The sequence below is a fragment of the Patagioenas fasciata genome, chromosome 3 (genome assembly GCF_037038585.1).
Source record: "Patagioenas fasciata isolate bPatFas1 chromosome 3, bPatFas1.hap1, whole genome shotgun sequence".
NCBI lineage: Eukaryota > Metazoa > Chordata > Aves > Columbiformes > Columbidae > Patagioenas > Patagioenas fasciata.
In genome coordinates, this window is record NC_092522.1 from 125,251,766 (window position 1) to 125,267,890 (window position 16,125).

Consider the following 16,125-nt stretch of genomic DNA (forward strand, 5'->3'; position numbering starts at 1 on the left):
CGTCATGATGGTGCTCCGGAAGCCTTCCTGCAACTGTGTGTTGCCCTTTTCTCTGGCTCAGGTGAGGTCGGCCAGGTCCCTGTTGTTTGGTGGAATTGCACAAAGGGAAACCTATCAATACTCAGAGGCGGGAGAAGGAACAAGGGGAACAAGTTGCCAGAAAGCAGCTCTGCAGAGAGGGATCTGGGGTTTCTGGTCGATGGCCGATTGAACATGAGCCACCAGTGTCCCTGGAACCAAGAGGGCGCCATGTCCTGGTGCACCCAGCACAGCACGGCAGCCGGGCAGGGGGGGATTGTCCCGCTCTGCTCTGCACTGGGGCGGCCTCACCTGCAGCATTCACTGTGTGCAGGGCTGGGGACACAGGAGAAAAGGACATAAAGCTGCTGGAGAGTGTCCAGAGGAGGCTGCGAATTTGGTGCAGGGTTTGGAGGGGAAGCCGTGTGAGGAGCGGTTGGAGTTCCTGGGTTTGTTCAGCTGGAGCAGAGCAGACTGAGGGCAGAGCCCATGGGCTGCAGGTTCCTCAGCAGGAGCAGGAGGGGCAGGGCTGAGCTCTTCTCTGTGACAGTGACAGAGCCCAGGGAACGACAGAAGATGTGCCAGGGAGGGTCAGTGGGACATGAGGCAAAGGTTCTGCACCCAGAGGTGCTGGACACTGAACAGGCTCCCAGGGAGGGGTCACGGCCCAACCTGACAGTGTTCAAGAAGAGACTGGACAACATCCTCAGACACACGGGGTGACCTGTGGGGTGTCCCGTGCAGGGACAGACGTTGGACTCCATGATCCTGTGGGTCCCTCCAGCTCAGGAGACTCTATGAGCCTCCACCTGCCTGACACCCCTGCCTGGACTTGAGACCCCCAAGTCACCTGCTGGTCCAGCTGGAAGTTTGCTGGTGGGTTCCACACACGCCCCACGCACCCCCGGTTTGGGAGCACAGACACTCACTCCCCCCAGCAGCCGGGACCAGCACATGGGCTGTGACCCACGGTCCTGCCCCAGCTGCCGCTGCTCAGCCCGGCACCCGCCCCCCTCAGCACTGCCCGGGGAGCTCATGGGCAGGAGAACATCCCCACCCGGGGGAAAAGACCCCACTCGCTGCACTGGGACCCCAGCCACTCTCTCCAGTGGCTGGACTGGGACCCCCCTCACTGCAGTAGCTGGACTGGGACCCCCCTCACTGCAGTGGCTGCACTGGGACCCCCCTCACTGCAGTGGCTGCACTGGGACCCCCCTCACTGCAGCAGCTGCACTGTCACCCCCCCTCACTGCAGTAGCTGCACTGGGACCCCCTCACTGCAGTAGCTCACACCACAGGCCAGCGGCACCCAGAGCCCCAGTCTGACTCCAGTAGCTGCCCCAAATCCACTCACACCCCACAGGCCTCACCAGTCACCGGCCCCCAGCCCCTGCAGCTCACACCCACAACACGACGTTTGTTTCCTGACGGTGTCTCCATGGAGGCTTTGTTGGGATATTGGGGGTTGCTTCCCCTTTTCTCCCTCCGTTTCCCAGCTGACCAGCTCCCTGCTCAGATAACCTCGCTGGAATAAACCTTCTCAGTCTCCCACCCATCATCAGTGGGACTGACCAGGCTGGGTTCCCACCACCGCCTCCCTTCTCCCTTGTGGGGCACATCTGTCTAACTCCCTGTTCAGCTCTTTGGATTCCTCCCCTTCTTATTATCCCTTGAGACGCTGAAGAAGGTCCTTGAGAGACACCCTGAAAGGAGCAGGCGCTCCTTCCACACACCTTTCCACAGCCCATGGCCCAGCTGCCACCTGCCTGTCTTCACCGCCCAGACGCTGAAGTCACGCACAACTGGGGCTCACCTGGAAATAAAGGATACAGAGACCAGCCCTGTCCAGCTCGACTACTTTATTAGCAAAGACTACGGGGGATTATCCTGAACCACGGCTTTGGGCAAGTCTGCAGGAGGGCTCGGGCCTTGGGTTTCCAGCGGCGTTGCAGGAACTGTGCAGCAAAAGCCTCCGACCAGCCCACGGGTGTAGGCCCAGCTGGGTACACGTTCTCCAGACCACGGCTCCGTTGCCACCAGCCTGTCCTGGCCGCACAAACACTAACGTCATACACGGCCGCCGGCTGCTGGTGAACGTGCAGAGGAACGGAATTCTCCACGTTGGTCATACAAAGGCTTTTGCTCAACAGCGAAGCCAACGGCAAGAGCGGTTGCTGGCCCAGCCGAGAGCTGCAGGAGAGTTCCCCAGGTCCAGGCACCTGCGTGGGAACGGCTCAGCTCAGCGATTCTGTCCCACAGCCCTTTCTTTAAGTGTGACAAGTACTCACTGCAGGAAAACTATTGCTTTGCCGTGTCACTTATTTTCTCGCAGCAGCTGATAAAACTGGTGGTTTCTAATGCTGCCTTCGCTCTTCACCTGGCTCTTGGTCTTAATCTTGGCCGTACGACCACTCGCTGCAGGAAGGTTTTTCTTTTTGCTCCAAGGCACAGCGGAGGTAAATGTTCATGGCAGGAAGGGAAGAGGAATCTGACTTTATATTGAAGCAAGGGAATTTCTGAGCAATGGCATGAGTAGCACACCTCATTTCACCCATCTTTGTGAGCAGCTAGATATAGTTTTCTTAATGTGGCTTGAGATCATAGTCATTATAACAATATTTTGTGGACAGACTTCTGCTATGGTCATCGAAAATGCAAAGCAGTTGTGGTTCTTCATGTCAACTTGACCTAAAGCTTCTCCAGTTCCTTAAGCACTTCCTGCTTTGTAATGCTGTGCCACGATGCTGGGATTTCTCCTTTGCCACGAAATTTCATATTGTGTCGTTCTTCTATCTGTGTCCTGAAACGACACACAAACCATTTCCAGTACGCCAGCATGGATGGATCGGGAGGAATGTTCCAAGAGGAATAAGGAGGTCCTGCATCCCGGTATCTCTTGTAGTAGAAATATGTTTGTCTATCGATCGTGAATCTACAGTCACTTGCAACACAACTAGAACAAATATCAATGATCAGATTGTCTGTATAAATCCAGTGCCATCCCGTCAAACCTTGTGAACGATGGTAGACAACCCGATGGTCTCCATCATGATTGGGCATGGTGTTTGTGCAAACCGCCCCACAGAAGGGACACTGCTCCCAGCACCCTGCAAACTGCTCAGCCAGGATCGTGTGGGGCGGCCTTTCAAACCAGCTCATATCAGCTCCAGCAAACTCTTCCCTGAGCTGCTCTTTCAGAGGAGCCAGTGCCTGTGCCATGGCATTGTTCAGGAACTCCATGTCTGTTACCTCCTGATGCTCAATGCCCTGCAGGTCCCTTCTGGGCAAGCTTAGCACCTCTCCAAGTGCCCTGCAAAATTCATCCAGCCACAGAGAGATTTGGTCTTTTCTGTCTTTTCTGTCTTTGACAACGTTGGTTGATGCAGACACAGCCGACTGGATGCTCTCATAGCAGTGAGTAAGGGAGTCATCTAAAAACCTCTCCAGCCTCCTGTTCTCGTCTAAGCAGTAGGTCTCAACACGAGTCTTGATGTAACTCTGCAAAAAGTCTCTTGGGAAATAAAGGTACTCCTTGAAATGCTCAAACTTTTCTTGTTCTGCCAGGTATCTCAGTATGCAGACTTCCAGAGAGGATCTATTGCCATTGAAGTCGGGGATTTTACCCTTCATGTCTCGAGCTATGGCCAGAGCTGTCCTCTCATAGACCGCCTGGCGAAGAGCTGGGCCGATCTTTTCACACAGGAAAACAGCAAATGTTGTGACAGAAGTGGCTCCTTGGCAGGAAATCTGGAAACATGTGAAGAAATCTTCTTTCTTGCTCTCCAGGTAGACGACTGGATCATTTGCTCTTTGGAACGCCTCACGCATGGCTTTAAACCTTCCTGCTGCCATTCGGCACAGATACAGTGATAGATCTATCCTGTAATCTTTATTAAAACTGTATTTTGCATTGTCAGGGACAGAACTCATACCTTTCTCTACTTCATTGAGAATTTCATGAATAAAGCTTGTACTGTAATCCCTTTTCTCCTTTTCCTTTTTATCAATGTTTGCCCACACCTTCGCCATGATGTTATCTGTAATGCGGTGTATGCACTCCTCATCAGCATTATCCAAACTCTCAGTCCTGAGTCCTAGCCATTTTGTTTTCTTTGTCACATGTTTCTTCAAGTCAACAGAAAACTCTGGATGTCTGGGAAATTTCCTGATTCGTTCATGTAAGTGAGGCTCCTTAAAGTGATCTAGAAGGACATTTTCTATGTGCACATCGATATTAACCTGTTCTGGAGGGGGAGCAGCAGAGGAGACTTCAGTAATCCACTCTGCCCATAGAGACATGAAGTTGTCTCTCAGTGCCCTCTCGCTCAGGCTCTGGCCTTTCAGACGCAGAGCCAAAGCCCTGCTCCTTGCCAGGAGCTCCTTTTCGTATTCTGACCTCCTTTCCTCCAGTTTACACTGGTTCTTCTTTAGTTCTATAAGGTTCTCGCACTTCTTTCTGGTCTCAAGAAGAAGAGATTCTTTTAGGTCTTTCAGCTTCAGTTCCGTGTTGCCTTTCCACTGGACCAGTATCTCACGGTCTCTGTCTTTCTTGAAAAACTTTTCCATGTCTTCACGAATGGCCTCACTCATCTCTTGCACTTGATTTTCAAGGTGTTCTCTGCTGACCTCCTGCAAGTCCCCGTTCCGAATTTTATTGTCCAGTTTCATTTGCAGGTCTAAGAAGTGGCTCCTCAGCTGCCAGGACCACTGACTGAACATGGTTTCCAGTTTCCTGTAGGCAGAAATCTCCACTGAATTCTTGAAGCTGAAAACAAAGTTTTCATTCAGCAAAGCGTTCCAGAGGTCACTGATTCGAACTTTCAAGCCCGAGAGCCTCAAAATGCTGCCCTGTGCCTCCTTCTTGGTTGCTTGGAGAAGTTTGCTTTTTAATTCCTGGACATTCTGGCTGTAGGTGGGATTGGGTGGTGCCATTGGGGGGTTTCCTTCCCACAGGTGAGCAAAGTAATGGATGTGGGTGTTCACGTCAAAGCGGATGACATCGCTGAAGGAGGAGACCTCACAGAATTCCTGCTGGGCAGCTGTCTGGGTCATTTCATCCAGCTTTTCCTGCAGACGTCTTTGTCCTTCCATGTTCTGCTCCCTGGCAGTCGTTTCTCCCACGTTTTGGTGCACAAACAGGCAGCCTGGAGAAAGTTTTACTCGCTTCATCCTCAGAAAAGCCTGCACAGCAATCTGAAGGACATCTTGCATTTCGGAAGGATTTTCTCCAAAGATATTGATCAGGGTCATGTTGCCGATGCCAATGACAAAGGTGGCCAGCTCGTTGTCGTGGTTGACCGACTGTTTATTGGCCACCTCTATGGCGCGGAGTCCCTCTGTGTCAACAACCAGCATGTAATCAAAGCCCAGATCCTGTTGCAGCTTCTTGTCCACTTTAATTAGCTGCATAAACGCTCCGCGGGTGCATCTCCCTGCACTGACGTTGAACTGAAGACCAAACATGGCATTCAACAGGGTTGACTTCCCTGTGCTCTGGATGCCAAGCACTGACAGAACAAATACTCGTTGGTCCCCCAGCTTCTCGATTAAGCTGTCAAAGATTGCTCCGACCCATCGTAATGGTACATAAGAAGCATCACCATCCATCAGCTCGATGGGATACCCGGAAACCATCAGATCAGCTGCAATTCCAGGCAGTTTGACAACGTATTCATACTTTGAGTCCATTGATTCCAGAGCTTCATAAATCTGCCCGACCTCTCTCAAAATATGCTCAAGGCCAATTGATGAATCGTTCATTTTATTGGAGAGGGCCTCTAAATCTCTCTGCAACTGTTGTTTCAGATCATTTCTTTCATTGCTCTTCTTTATTGCCAGGACTCGAGACCATAGCTGGTGGTATTGTCTCTTCAGGTCATCAAGGCTATCAGAGGAGAGGTCATCCATAAAGACCTTCATCCACTGCAGGAAGTATTTCTTGGTATCTGCTGGCTGTGAGTGGAGAAAGATAAGGACTGATCTCATCAGAAGATTGAGGGGGAATGCTTTCTCTAGTTGCTCTCTTCTTATCGCCAACTTCTTTGATTCGATTTGGCTCCGATGATGCTCTATGCTCTTGTTCCACTTTTCCTGCAAGCGAGTGAGTTCTTTGTCACTTTTGCACCACTCGTACCACAGTTTTCCTTGAAGAGGCAGTAGCCGGGACTTGATCTCAGACAACGGTTCTTTCTTCAGAAGCTTCACCAGCGCTGTTGCCTCTTCTTTGGCTGTCACACACGCCTCTGCATCTTCATCGACTAAGAACCCGAGCTTGCGAGCTTTGTCCAGACAGGCGTCGAGGCTGAAAAGCCTGTTAGACCCTGCCAGGAGATCCCTGATTGTTTTTGTCAGCTCACCTGTTAATTCTGCTTCGTTTCTGTTCTTGATACCAATTCGTATGTTTTGGCTGGATCGGCCAGCTGCAACGTTCTCCTTTTCGGTGAAAAGACAAACCAAAGGCCCTTGCGACTGCCACAGCTCACGTAAAATTTTCATCCCTTTCTTGTCACTCTGATCAGTCTCGGATACAAGAGCCACGGTCACAGCGGATATCTCCTGTAAAAACTGCAGCTGTTGTTCGTGATCCCTCGCGTCTCCGTGCAGGTTACAGAAAGCAACACAGCAGTCAAAGCTGTCATCGTCACTGCCCCGGGGACAGTACCAGCAGATCTCCACAACACCTTTCATCAGCAAACACTCTCTGGTGCTGCCTTTGCAATGTCGGTGGAAAAAAGTGTCATGTCTTTGTTTGCTCAGCAAAGCATTCAGCATCTGGGACTTGGAAGAGGAGGGAGAACAGCCGATCCGCAGGAAGGACACGATGGGGGTCTCGGCCTGATACATGAGTTTGTTATTGTAAATGTTACTTCGGACCTGCTTTCCCGACTTCTTGGCTTCTTTCCAGCTCCTTTTGATTTGGGTGAGGGACCAGAGGGGGAACTCTATCTGTGAATTGCACGGGTGTGGGACCAGGAGGGGCAGTGCAAACTGGCAGAAGGCAAGCTTTGTTGCAATGTACTGTCTCATGAAATCATCAGCGCAATGGAAAATTGCCATCTGGAGGTCCATGGGGTGCACGTGACCCTCCCTGCTGGCACATGCAGGGGCTTCTCTCTCCAAATCCATGAAAAAGTCATCGAAGGAATCTGAGGCTTCATGCTCTTGCTCTGTGGGTTCTGGCACAGGTGTGAGTCCTGGGTCGCTCTCGTCCTTGCAAGTCAGGTACCTCACCCGATAATCCACGGTTAATAGCTTTTGTAAGAAGTAAAAGGGTAGTTCACTGTCCTTGCTGGGCTGGCTGTCATGTAAAGATGTCTTGTATATGATGTGGAATTCTTCTGTCCCCATTTTTCTTGGATAGCGACTTTCTAGTCCCAGGCGCTTAAGTAAGTGGAGGAACTCTTGGTTCGCAATGGCTTGATTTGCTTTGGATTTGCTGCCGTCTGATTTGGATTTGGACTGACTGGAAGGCTCTACTCTTTGAAAAGTGTCTTCCATGTCTTTGGTTATATTGTGCTTCTTCAGATCATCACGTGTGTCTTCCACGCGCCCCTCGATGAAGGAACGCAATTCCCGTTCCAGCATCTCCCAGTCTTTGAATGAACTGTGCTTTTCAAGGAGAGTTTTTATCTCTGTGCTCCATAAGGTGTTCATGTGATCTTCCATGAACAGTAGACGCTCAGCCTTCTCCTCAGGGGACACCCCTTTGTAGCTGGGTGTTACAGTCAGGCCCGTCAGCAGCAGGAAGGCCTGAGCTCTGTACACATCTCGCTCCTTCAGACTCAGATACTCTTTCTGTCCCTTTTCCATTTCATTTATCATGAAGTTCAGTTCTGGATGTCCAAGGAGGCGCTGAAAAGTGCCCCTTTCCACCTGGTATCCTGTGCTGGTTGTAATGACGCGCACCAACAGTTCCATGTCTTTCTGTGCCCTGTCCTGGAGAAACTGGAGCAAGGAGTAAACAGCCAGGCTTGCAGTCAGGGTGGCTTTTATCTTTGCTTCATGAATGGCAGATGCAGAGGTTTCTGGCGCGTAGGTGACTTCCTGGATGTAGTCCTTCATTTGCAGCAGTGTCTTGGTGAGATCTTCAGGCTCAGACACACGGGCAGTTTCAGGAAGTGGGTGCTCAGTATGGAAGATCCATTGCATAATGAGGGAGGAGTTGGGGAAATCCTTGACAGAATAGCTGTGAGGATCCAGGAGGCACCTCAACAGAGACTTGTTGTAGGTGGTGTTTTCTGGAGGTGACTTCTGGTAAAACCGAACAGTATTCAGCAGGAACTCCTGCAGCGCTTTGTCCGACAGGCACACGTTGATCCAGACACTGTGGCTTTTGGTTTTCTCATTCAGACTGTGTTTGAAATCTATCAGCGCAAGCAGTTTGCTTTCATCCCCCGGCACCTCCCAGGCCTTCATGCGCTCCATGAAAGCTCTGGCCTCTTCCACCGCACTGTCCAGTTCCTCCCCAAACATGGTCTCGACACAGAGGTTCGTTAGCGCTGCGTACGCAGCCCTGAGGCTGCTGCTCACTTGATAGCTGGACTTAAAATCACTGCTGTGATTGGACAGGATTATATCCCACACTGGGATGAGCTGAAAGCCTCGGTCGATAACAGACCAGGTTCTGTTGTTGCTTACAAGGCCCGCTTGCCACTGAGGGAGAGAATCCGTCTCTGACGGGCCCCCTGTGTTGGTCACATGCAGATGAACATTCGTGTGGACATTTTTTCTGTCTGTTCCCTGGAAAGAAGCCTGTGAGCTGGATTTCGAAACGTCAGCGCTGCCACCGAAGATGCCGTAACTGGCCCCAACGTAGGAGTCCAGCGCTTTACATACGTGTTGCTTCATCTCTTCCCGATGCTCAGCTCTGAATCCTTCCATAGATGCTTTCCACCAGAATATCCCCCCAAAGTGGAGGGGACCCTGGATTACATGGGACCCAAACCTCTCAAAGAAGCTCTCACACCCACTCTTCAGCATGTCGGGCCTCTCTGCTTCCTCCGTGATGTTCAAAAGATGCTCGATGTGTTGCAGCTCCCGTAGGGCCGCATCCGAGAGGCAAAGCTGATGCTTTTGGAAGTAGCAGGAGGCCAGAGGGATGTATCGGTACTTGGTGGTGCAAATGTAGCTCTGCTCAGAGCAGGACCGATGGGTGTCCTCCGACCACGAGGACTTGCTGTAATCTGTACCCGTTTCAACATTAAACCCCCAGAATCTGGCTTTGGCAGAAACGCTGATGCTGAACCCCAGCTGCTCCATGGACTTGGTGAAAGTGGCTTCTGCTGCAGAGGAGGAGAACTCCTTCCTATCGAACAGCGACCCTTGCTCCGGACCTGCCAGCCGGAACCCACTGGGAACCCTGATGAGCTGCTCTCGCTTTGCCAGCACATCTGCAGTTTTGCTGGTTTTGTAAATGCCCTGCAGGGCCAGTCCCCCCGACGCCCGCATCAGGACCTCCGCATCTGAGACGTTCTCAGCTCTGCCCACTGACGACTCCTGCTGCTCCAGCTGCTTCTGGATGTTCCCCAGCACCTCCATCATTGACTTCTCTGGTGGGGCCCAGGACTCTCTGGGAATCTCCATGGCTTTCCACAGAGCCTCCTCTTTCTGTCTTACAGCGTCCTTGCTGTGGCTGCGGCTGTCGTGCATTTCCTTCAGCTCCTTCAGGAGCAGCTTGGCCTCTTCTTGTCTTTCCTTTGCCATCTCCTCAGAAGCTGCTCTTTTGTCTGTTAGTTCCAGGAGTTTTCGGAGCGCCTTTGTTTCCCAGGGGTACCGTACTTCGCACTCCAGCTTCAGGTAGTCTTCATATTGCAGATGTTTCAGGGCTTCTCTGGAGTTCACTCCCAGTATCTCCGACAGTTTGGGCAACCAGTATCCAGCATCCAGTCCTTCCTTCTCGCATGATTCTGCCAGCAGTTCTTTAGCAAGACGTGCCTTTTCCTCACCTTTTTGTATGTCCTCCTGTGAAGCCATGGCTGTGGAAGAGGAAAACAGTCCATCTTTAAGGTATGTTACAAGAGGCCATGGCCCACGGGATTCCCTGGGGGCACCCCTAGACCTGGGGGTCCCCATCCCAGGACCATGGACGTTCCTGCTGCTTTCCTATTTGCACGTTCAACCCGTAATGGAGCTGAGTGTGTATCCCATAGAAAACACACGCACACACAGATTTGGTCACACAATGAGCCATGAACAATGTGTTGCCTTCAGCAGCACCACATCTCCCCAGCTGGGCTCATGAATACATGGGTCCAGACAGCCGAAGCGTCCCTGGAGCCCTTGAGCACCAGCACAGCCCCTCTGTCCACCCCTGGCCCTGCATCCCACACCCTCACCAGCCCCACGGGTCTCCTCCTGGCTGGCTGGGCCAGCTTGCTGCTCACCAGCAGAGCCACACGCTCACACACTCGTCTCACGGGCACCCCTCACTCGCAGGACACACTGCCCCGAACACCCGGCTCCAGGCACACGGGCTGTGCCCTGCGGTCCCGTTCCCGCTGCCGGCGCGGAGCCCCTCACTCACCTCACTCACGCCCGTTCCCAGGAGCGGGTTCTCAGGACACACATCGTTCCCACCCCGGTGGATGGGAAAAATCCAACTTGTCCCTGTCCAGAGCTGTGTCTGGAGCATCCTGTTGGCCCCTCATCAGTGACGGGAGACTTTGGATCTTTGGCCTTGTATGCAGGTCCCCTGTCTATCCCCTTTCTGTCCTGTTGTGATTTTGTTTCTAGTCTCCCCTTCACTTATTTTCCCATATGCACTGCAAACTTCCTTGGCTGGTACCTATAACGCAGCTGATGCTCTCACCGTACATGTGCCTTTACACCCTTTTTTACATTAACATAAAAACCTGCTAATTGTCTCTGTCTCAATTCAGTTGGATACTGAAGAGATTCCTTCGGTGCACAAAACCGTTCCATGCATTCAGCTCTTGTCCTACCGACAACACAAGACTCTTACTAAGCCCTTCCAACACTGGTATCAATCCAGGGGGCTTGGGACCCTTTCAGAGAGAGCCTTTAGTGTCAGCTTTTCCTTAAATCCATTGAAGACTTAGGCAATAACTCAAGGGATGTGGGTCTGACTCACCTCACCTCCCAGCAGACACTCCGTTTGGTCACACACTTGACTTTCCAGTGGACACAGGTGCCAAGGTCCCCCGCTCAGCTGGGACAGCGCACCGTCACCTGGCCGGCCTGGGGGATAAGGCCGGGGTCTTCAGAAGAAGATGGGGACCACCTCAAGAACTCGGGAGGGAAAACAGCGGGAAGGAGAGGCCCAAAATCCTAAAGGAGAAGACCAGACAATAAGGAGATGGCTGTTGCTGAGTAAGTTTCATCAAACTGACTTTTAAATTGTATTCTGTTCTTTTAGCTGTGTTGTTTTGTTTGAACAATGTCTTTCAGCATGAGCAGGTAAGCTGAGCATGAGTAGCCGGGTTTGCTGGAATTCCAGGCTGCATATCGTGAACCTGTCATGACCTGGTCACTCGGTGATGGGACCGTGAAGACCAGGACCAGGAGATAAAGAGGAAAACCTGTCAGCAGAGGCTGCCAACCATCAAGGTAAGAACAGCAAAAAAGCGTCAGAGAAACAGAATCCACTAAGAAACAAAGAAGCCCCAGACCCAGAATTACCATTGGACCAAAAGGTGCATGGACAGCGTGTGAAGGACACATGAAGAGCAGGAACAGAGATTGTGACGGTTGAAAAGCCCAAACCTCTTTTGTCTCGGGGTCCCTCCCCTTGACAGGCACCCAGGCCAGACACGGTTTTGATTTGCTCTATTGTTCGTTTTTAATTTTTTATCATCTTTTGATTTAATTATTTTTTTAAGCACGGACAACTGAGACTCTGCTACAAGAAACCTGGGGGCAAGAGCGTTTCTTTAACAATGGTAACACATCCACGGGAAGGATTCACTCCAGGGAGCAGTGGAGGTCACCCCTTCTCCACCAGTGATGATTCCCAGCCAACAAAGACTCATCAGAGCCTTTTTGGGGTGCTGACCATAGGAGGGTTTCACCTTGTGCTGCTTTCAGCAGAGATAGAGTTCAATTTCATCCTAGCAGCTGGTGTAGTGCTGTGGTTTGGATTTAGGATGAGAATAATCTTGAGAGCCCTGGGATGTTTTAGTCTCTGCTGAGCAGGGCTCACACAGAGCCCAGGCCTTTCCTGCTCCTCACACCACCCCGCCAGCAAACAGGTGCACAAGAAGCTGGGAGGGGACACAGCTGGGACAGCTGACCCCAGCTGACCTGAACTGACCCAAGGGATATTCCACACCCTGTGACGTCAGGCTCAGCGTGTAAACTAGGAGAAAGCTGGTGGGGTCATCTCTTGGGGACGGGCTGTGCATCAGTCAGTGGGTGGTGAGCGATTGCATTGTGCATCGCTTGCTCTGTACATTCTATATTATTATCACCATTATTACTTTCTTCTCCTTTCTGTCCTATTAAACTGTCTTTATCTGAATCCATGAGGTTTACCCTTTTGTCCCCAACTCTCTCCTCCATCCCATGCAGGAAGGAGAGCAAGAGAACAGCCGTGTGGTGTTGAGCTGCCTGTGGGGTTAAACCGCAACATCCTAAACCCACATACCCATTGTGTACATTAGCCCAGGGACAGAGGCAAAGCACGAATCTGCTGATGCAGAGTCTCTTCTGCACACAGCAAAAGGTGCCCAGGAGTGACTCCGGACAGGGCTGAACACTTGTGCACCACAGAGCATCACGGGGAGGAACAGCAAACCTGGACATGAAGCCAAAGCTCAAACTGACTGGAATTTCAAAAGGATTCCCCAGTACAGGGATCCTCTCCCAGTGCCCTCCTACCTGCTGACCTCTGGAATACCGGTCCTGCTGCCACCACCGGCAGCCACCAGCAAGGGAGGGAGCAGGACCCAGGCCTGCTTTCTCGATGGGAGGTTCACAGAATCCTTTTGTTGGAAAAGACCCTCAAGATCATAAAGTGCAATCATTAACCTCACACTGCCAAGTCCATCACGATCCCATGTCCCTGAGAACCTCATCACCATCTGTTTAACCCCTCCAGGGATGGTGACTCCAGCACTGCCCTGGGCAGCCCGTTCCAATGCCCCACAGCCCTTTGGGGAAGAAATTGTTCCCAGATCCAACCTCAACCTCCCCTGGCGCAACTTGAGGCCATTTGCTCTGCTCCTGGCGCTTGTTCCTGGGGAGCAGAGCCCGACCCCCCTGGCTCCAAGCTCCTTTCAGGCAGTTCAGAGATCAGAAGGTCTCCCCTCAGCTCCTGTTCTCCAGCTGAACCCCCAGGTCCCTCAGCCGCTCCCATCACACTTGTGCTCCAGCCCCTCACCAGCTCCGTTCCCTTCTCTTAACTCGCTCCAGCACCTCAGGACATTTCTTGTCATGATAGGCCCAAAACTGACCCTGGGATTTAGGGTGCAGCCTCCCCAGTGCCTGGTCCATGGGCACAGTCACTGCTCTGGGCCTGCTGGCCACAGTAGTGCTGGTAAAAAGTAGAAGGTGTGGAAGGATGGAGAGCAGGCTGAAGGATGGAGAATAGGCTGAAGGATTGTCACAGTCTGATAAGGATAGTGGCTGAAACATTGTGGCAAAACCAGTTCATGCAGCCACAGGAAGATGGTAAATTCAGTATAGGGTGAATTGTCATTTACATATCAATGACAAGCTCATGAGCCACGTACCAGGCTGGACATACAGGAGATGGGGGACCTGCTGGAGGGCACAGAGCTCCAACTTCTGATACGCCAAGTATGGAACAAATTCCACCTATAATAACATAAATCCTTCTGCCACCAAATCAGACACCATTCGGGCAAAGCTGCAAAATAAAAGCCTTCTGTTTGTGGACTTCAAGTATTGTGTGTACTGTTTTCCAACCAAGCAGACACATGAACCTGAGCCACTTCTCTCCCCCACTCAGAAGCACGGGCCACTCCTCCCAGCTTGGTGTCACCAGCAAACTTGCTGACAGTCACTTCAGTCCCTCATCCAAGTCATTGATGAATATATTGAAGAGGACAGGTCCCAGTACTGACCCCTGAACACTGCACTGGATCCAGGCCTCAACTGGACTCTGCCCCGTTGACCACGACTCTCTGGCTTCTTTCCGTCAACCAGTTCACAGTCCACCTCACTTCCCAGTTGTCCAGACCACACTTCTGTGGGACTACGGTGGGTCCATGGATTCCCTGATGGAGAATATGGGAACAAAGAAGATACTAAGGTCTACCCGTGAGAAAGATGGGAGTAACAGAGTATCCAGAGATGTTAAGGATGTACCCGTGAGAGACAAGGGAGTAAAAGAGTAACATTGATGATAGCAAAAATAGCCAACCGGATGTTACTGTTGTAACTTGTAACCAATTGTGAAGAGACACATGAATTGGTAAAACTGTATAAAAATGCACTTGTGGCAATAAACGGATCCACTGCTTTCATCCCAAAAGAAACATGGTCTACGTCGTTTGTCGGTCCCAACCACAACACACTTCCTCAATTTAGCAGCGACAGGAGAGAGAAGTGGAAAAGCAAAAGCAAGAGCCACTCCTGGTCACAACAAGGAAAGCTGAGGAAGCGGCAAAGGCTGCGCTCGCTCGCAAAGCAAAGTAGGGTGTTTGCTCCCCACTGCCCATGGTGGGGCGGGTGTCCAGCCGCTCCCTGGGAAGCAGAGCCAGGGGACGGCTGCTTGGGAAGGGAAACGCCGCAGCCACCAGCATCTCCCCTTCCTCCTCCTCCAGCACAACGCTGCTCGTTACCCCAGCGCTGCCACGCTCTCTAACGAGCAGCACAGCAGACAGAGACACCACCCAAGCTGCCCGCGCTGCCAGCCCCAGGACGGCACCCCAGCACCCATTGCTTCTGCACCCAGTAACGCTGACAGAGAGCGCGCCATGGAAGAGGATTTTATCATGATGTTCCCCAAATTATCCGTTCAGCTCCCGAGGCCACGGGCTGCCGTCCCACCTGCCCTTGGCCCTGAGTCTCGCTCGCACACGTCCCAGCCCCGTCTCTGTCTCCAGAGCGGGGAAGCAAATGGCATCAGGGTGCGGGAGCGTGCACGGCTCCTGGCCCCCGGCACGGCTGGGCTTCAGCCCAGCGCACCCTCCCAGCCCAGCCCCAGCACACACTGGTGCCCACAGCTCCGCAAACGGGCTGGCGAGCAAAGGCTGCTTCCTCCAGACCCACTCACAGCACAGACCACCCGCCTCCTGCCCAAAACCCCCTGTTTTCCTTCCCTGGCATCTCTCAATGGACAGGAAAACTTGTGAAATACAGAGCAGAAGACAAATGAGATCCCTGCTCGGTGCTGATCCCCGGCTCCCCCTCCCAGAGCTCATCCCCGAGGTCCTACCGTCTCCCTCGGGTGCTCGGCAGCTCCCAGGCTGATACCAGCCCTCCCCAAACTCTCTCTTATATAGTCCCCGCTTCTCGGGGGGGGGCTGTGGTTTCCTGTTTATTGAGAAAGCAAAGAAGCAAAGAGAGCTCCGGCTTTCCTGGAAACGACACCACTGCCTGTAGCAGAGTAGTGAAACCTCGCAAAGCTGCTGCCTGCAACTGAGACAAAAGGCAGCAGGGGCTGGTGAGCACTTGGTGATGTTGGCTGGGAACATCCCCAACCTGCTCCTTGTACCCCAAAATCAGTGACATCCAGGATGGTTTGGGTTGAAGGGACCGTTAAAGCTCCCACACTTCCCCCTGCCATGAGCAGGGACATCTGCACCAGCTCAAGTTGCTCAGAGCCCCGTCCAGCCTGGCCTGGGATGTCTCCAGGGATGGTTCAGCCACCACCTTGACGCACGGAAACAACTTTACAACCTATAAAGTCATAAAACTTTACAACTCACAAAGTTATAAAGCAGGTATGTTTATTTCAACGTCGGGCACAAGGGGATCGTTCCACCATTCATGTGCAACTTCTAACAAGATGAGGTGTGTTTAAATACAGTAAAGTGTTACATATTCATAATGACCCCAGGAACGCCTATATGTATTCATAACTTTTCCCACTTCTTATTAAAATGAGTCTCAGGTAATCATTTCCATGGTCTCCTCCTTGACCCCCCTGTTGCGCCTGCCCAGTGCCATCTGGTGCTCCTGAGG

The 16,125-nt window shown here is 52.1% G+C and overlaps 1 protein-coding gene across 1 annotated transcript; it reads right to left on the bottom strand.

The window, feature by feature from the left end:
• Window positions 1-1,875: 1,875 nt before the first annotated feature.
• LOC136099458 (interferon-induced very large GTPase 1-like) lies at window positions 1,876-15,446 on the bottom strand. Its single transcript, XM_065833686.2, has 4 exons — window positions 15,377-15,446; window positions 14,061-14,213; window positions 11,108-11,304; window positions 1,876-9,992 (listed from the first exon to the last, which is right to left on the bottom strand). Exon 4 carries the CDS (start codon window positions 9,988-9,990, stop codon window positions 2,707-2,709), a length of 7,284 nt encoding a protein of 2,427 aa, XP_065689758.2. The 5' UTR covers window positions 9,991-9,992; window positions 11,108-11,304; window positions 14,061-14,213; window positions 15,377-15,446; the 3' UTR covers window positions 1,876-2,706.
• Window positions 15,447-16,125: the final 679 nt, after the last annotated feature.

Coding starts and splice junctions, on each gene's coding strand:
- LOC136099458 (XM_065833686.2), bottom strand. CDS start 9,990: ATGGCTTCACAGGAGGACATACAAAAAGGTGAGGAAAAGGCACGTCTT.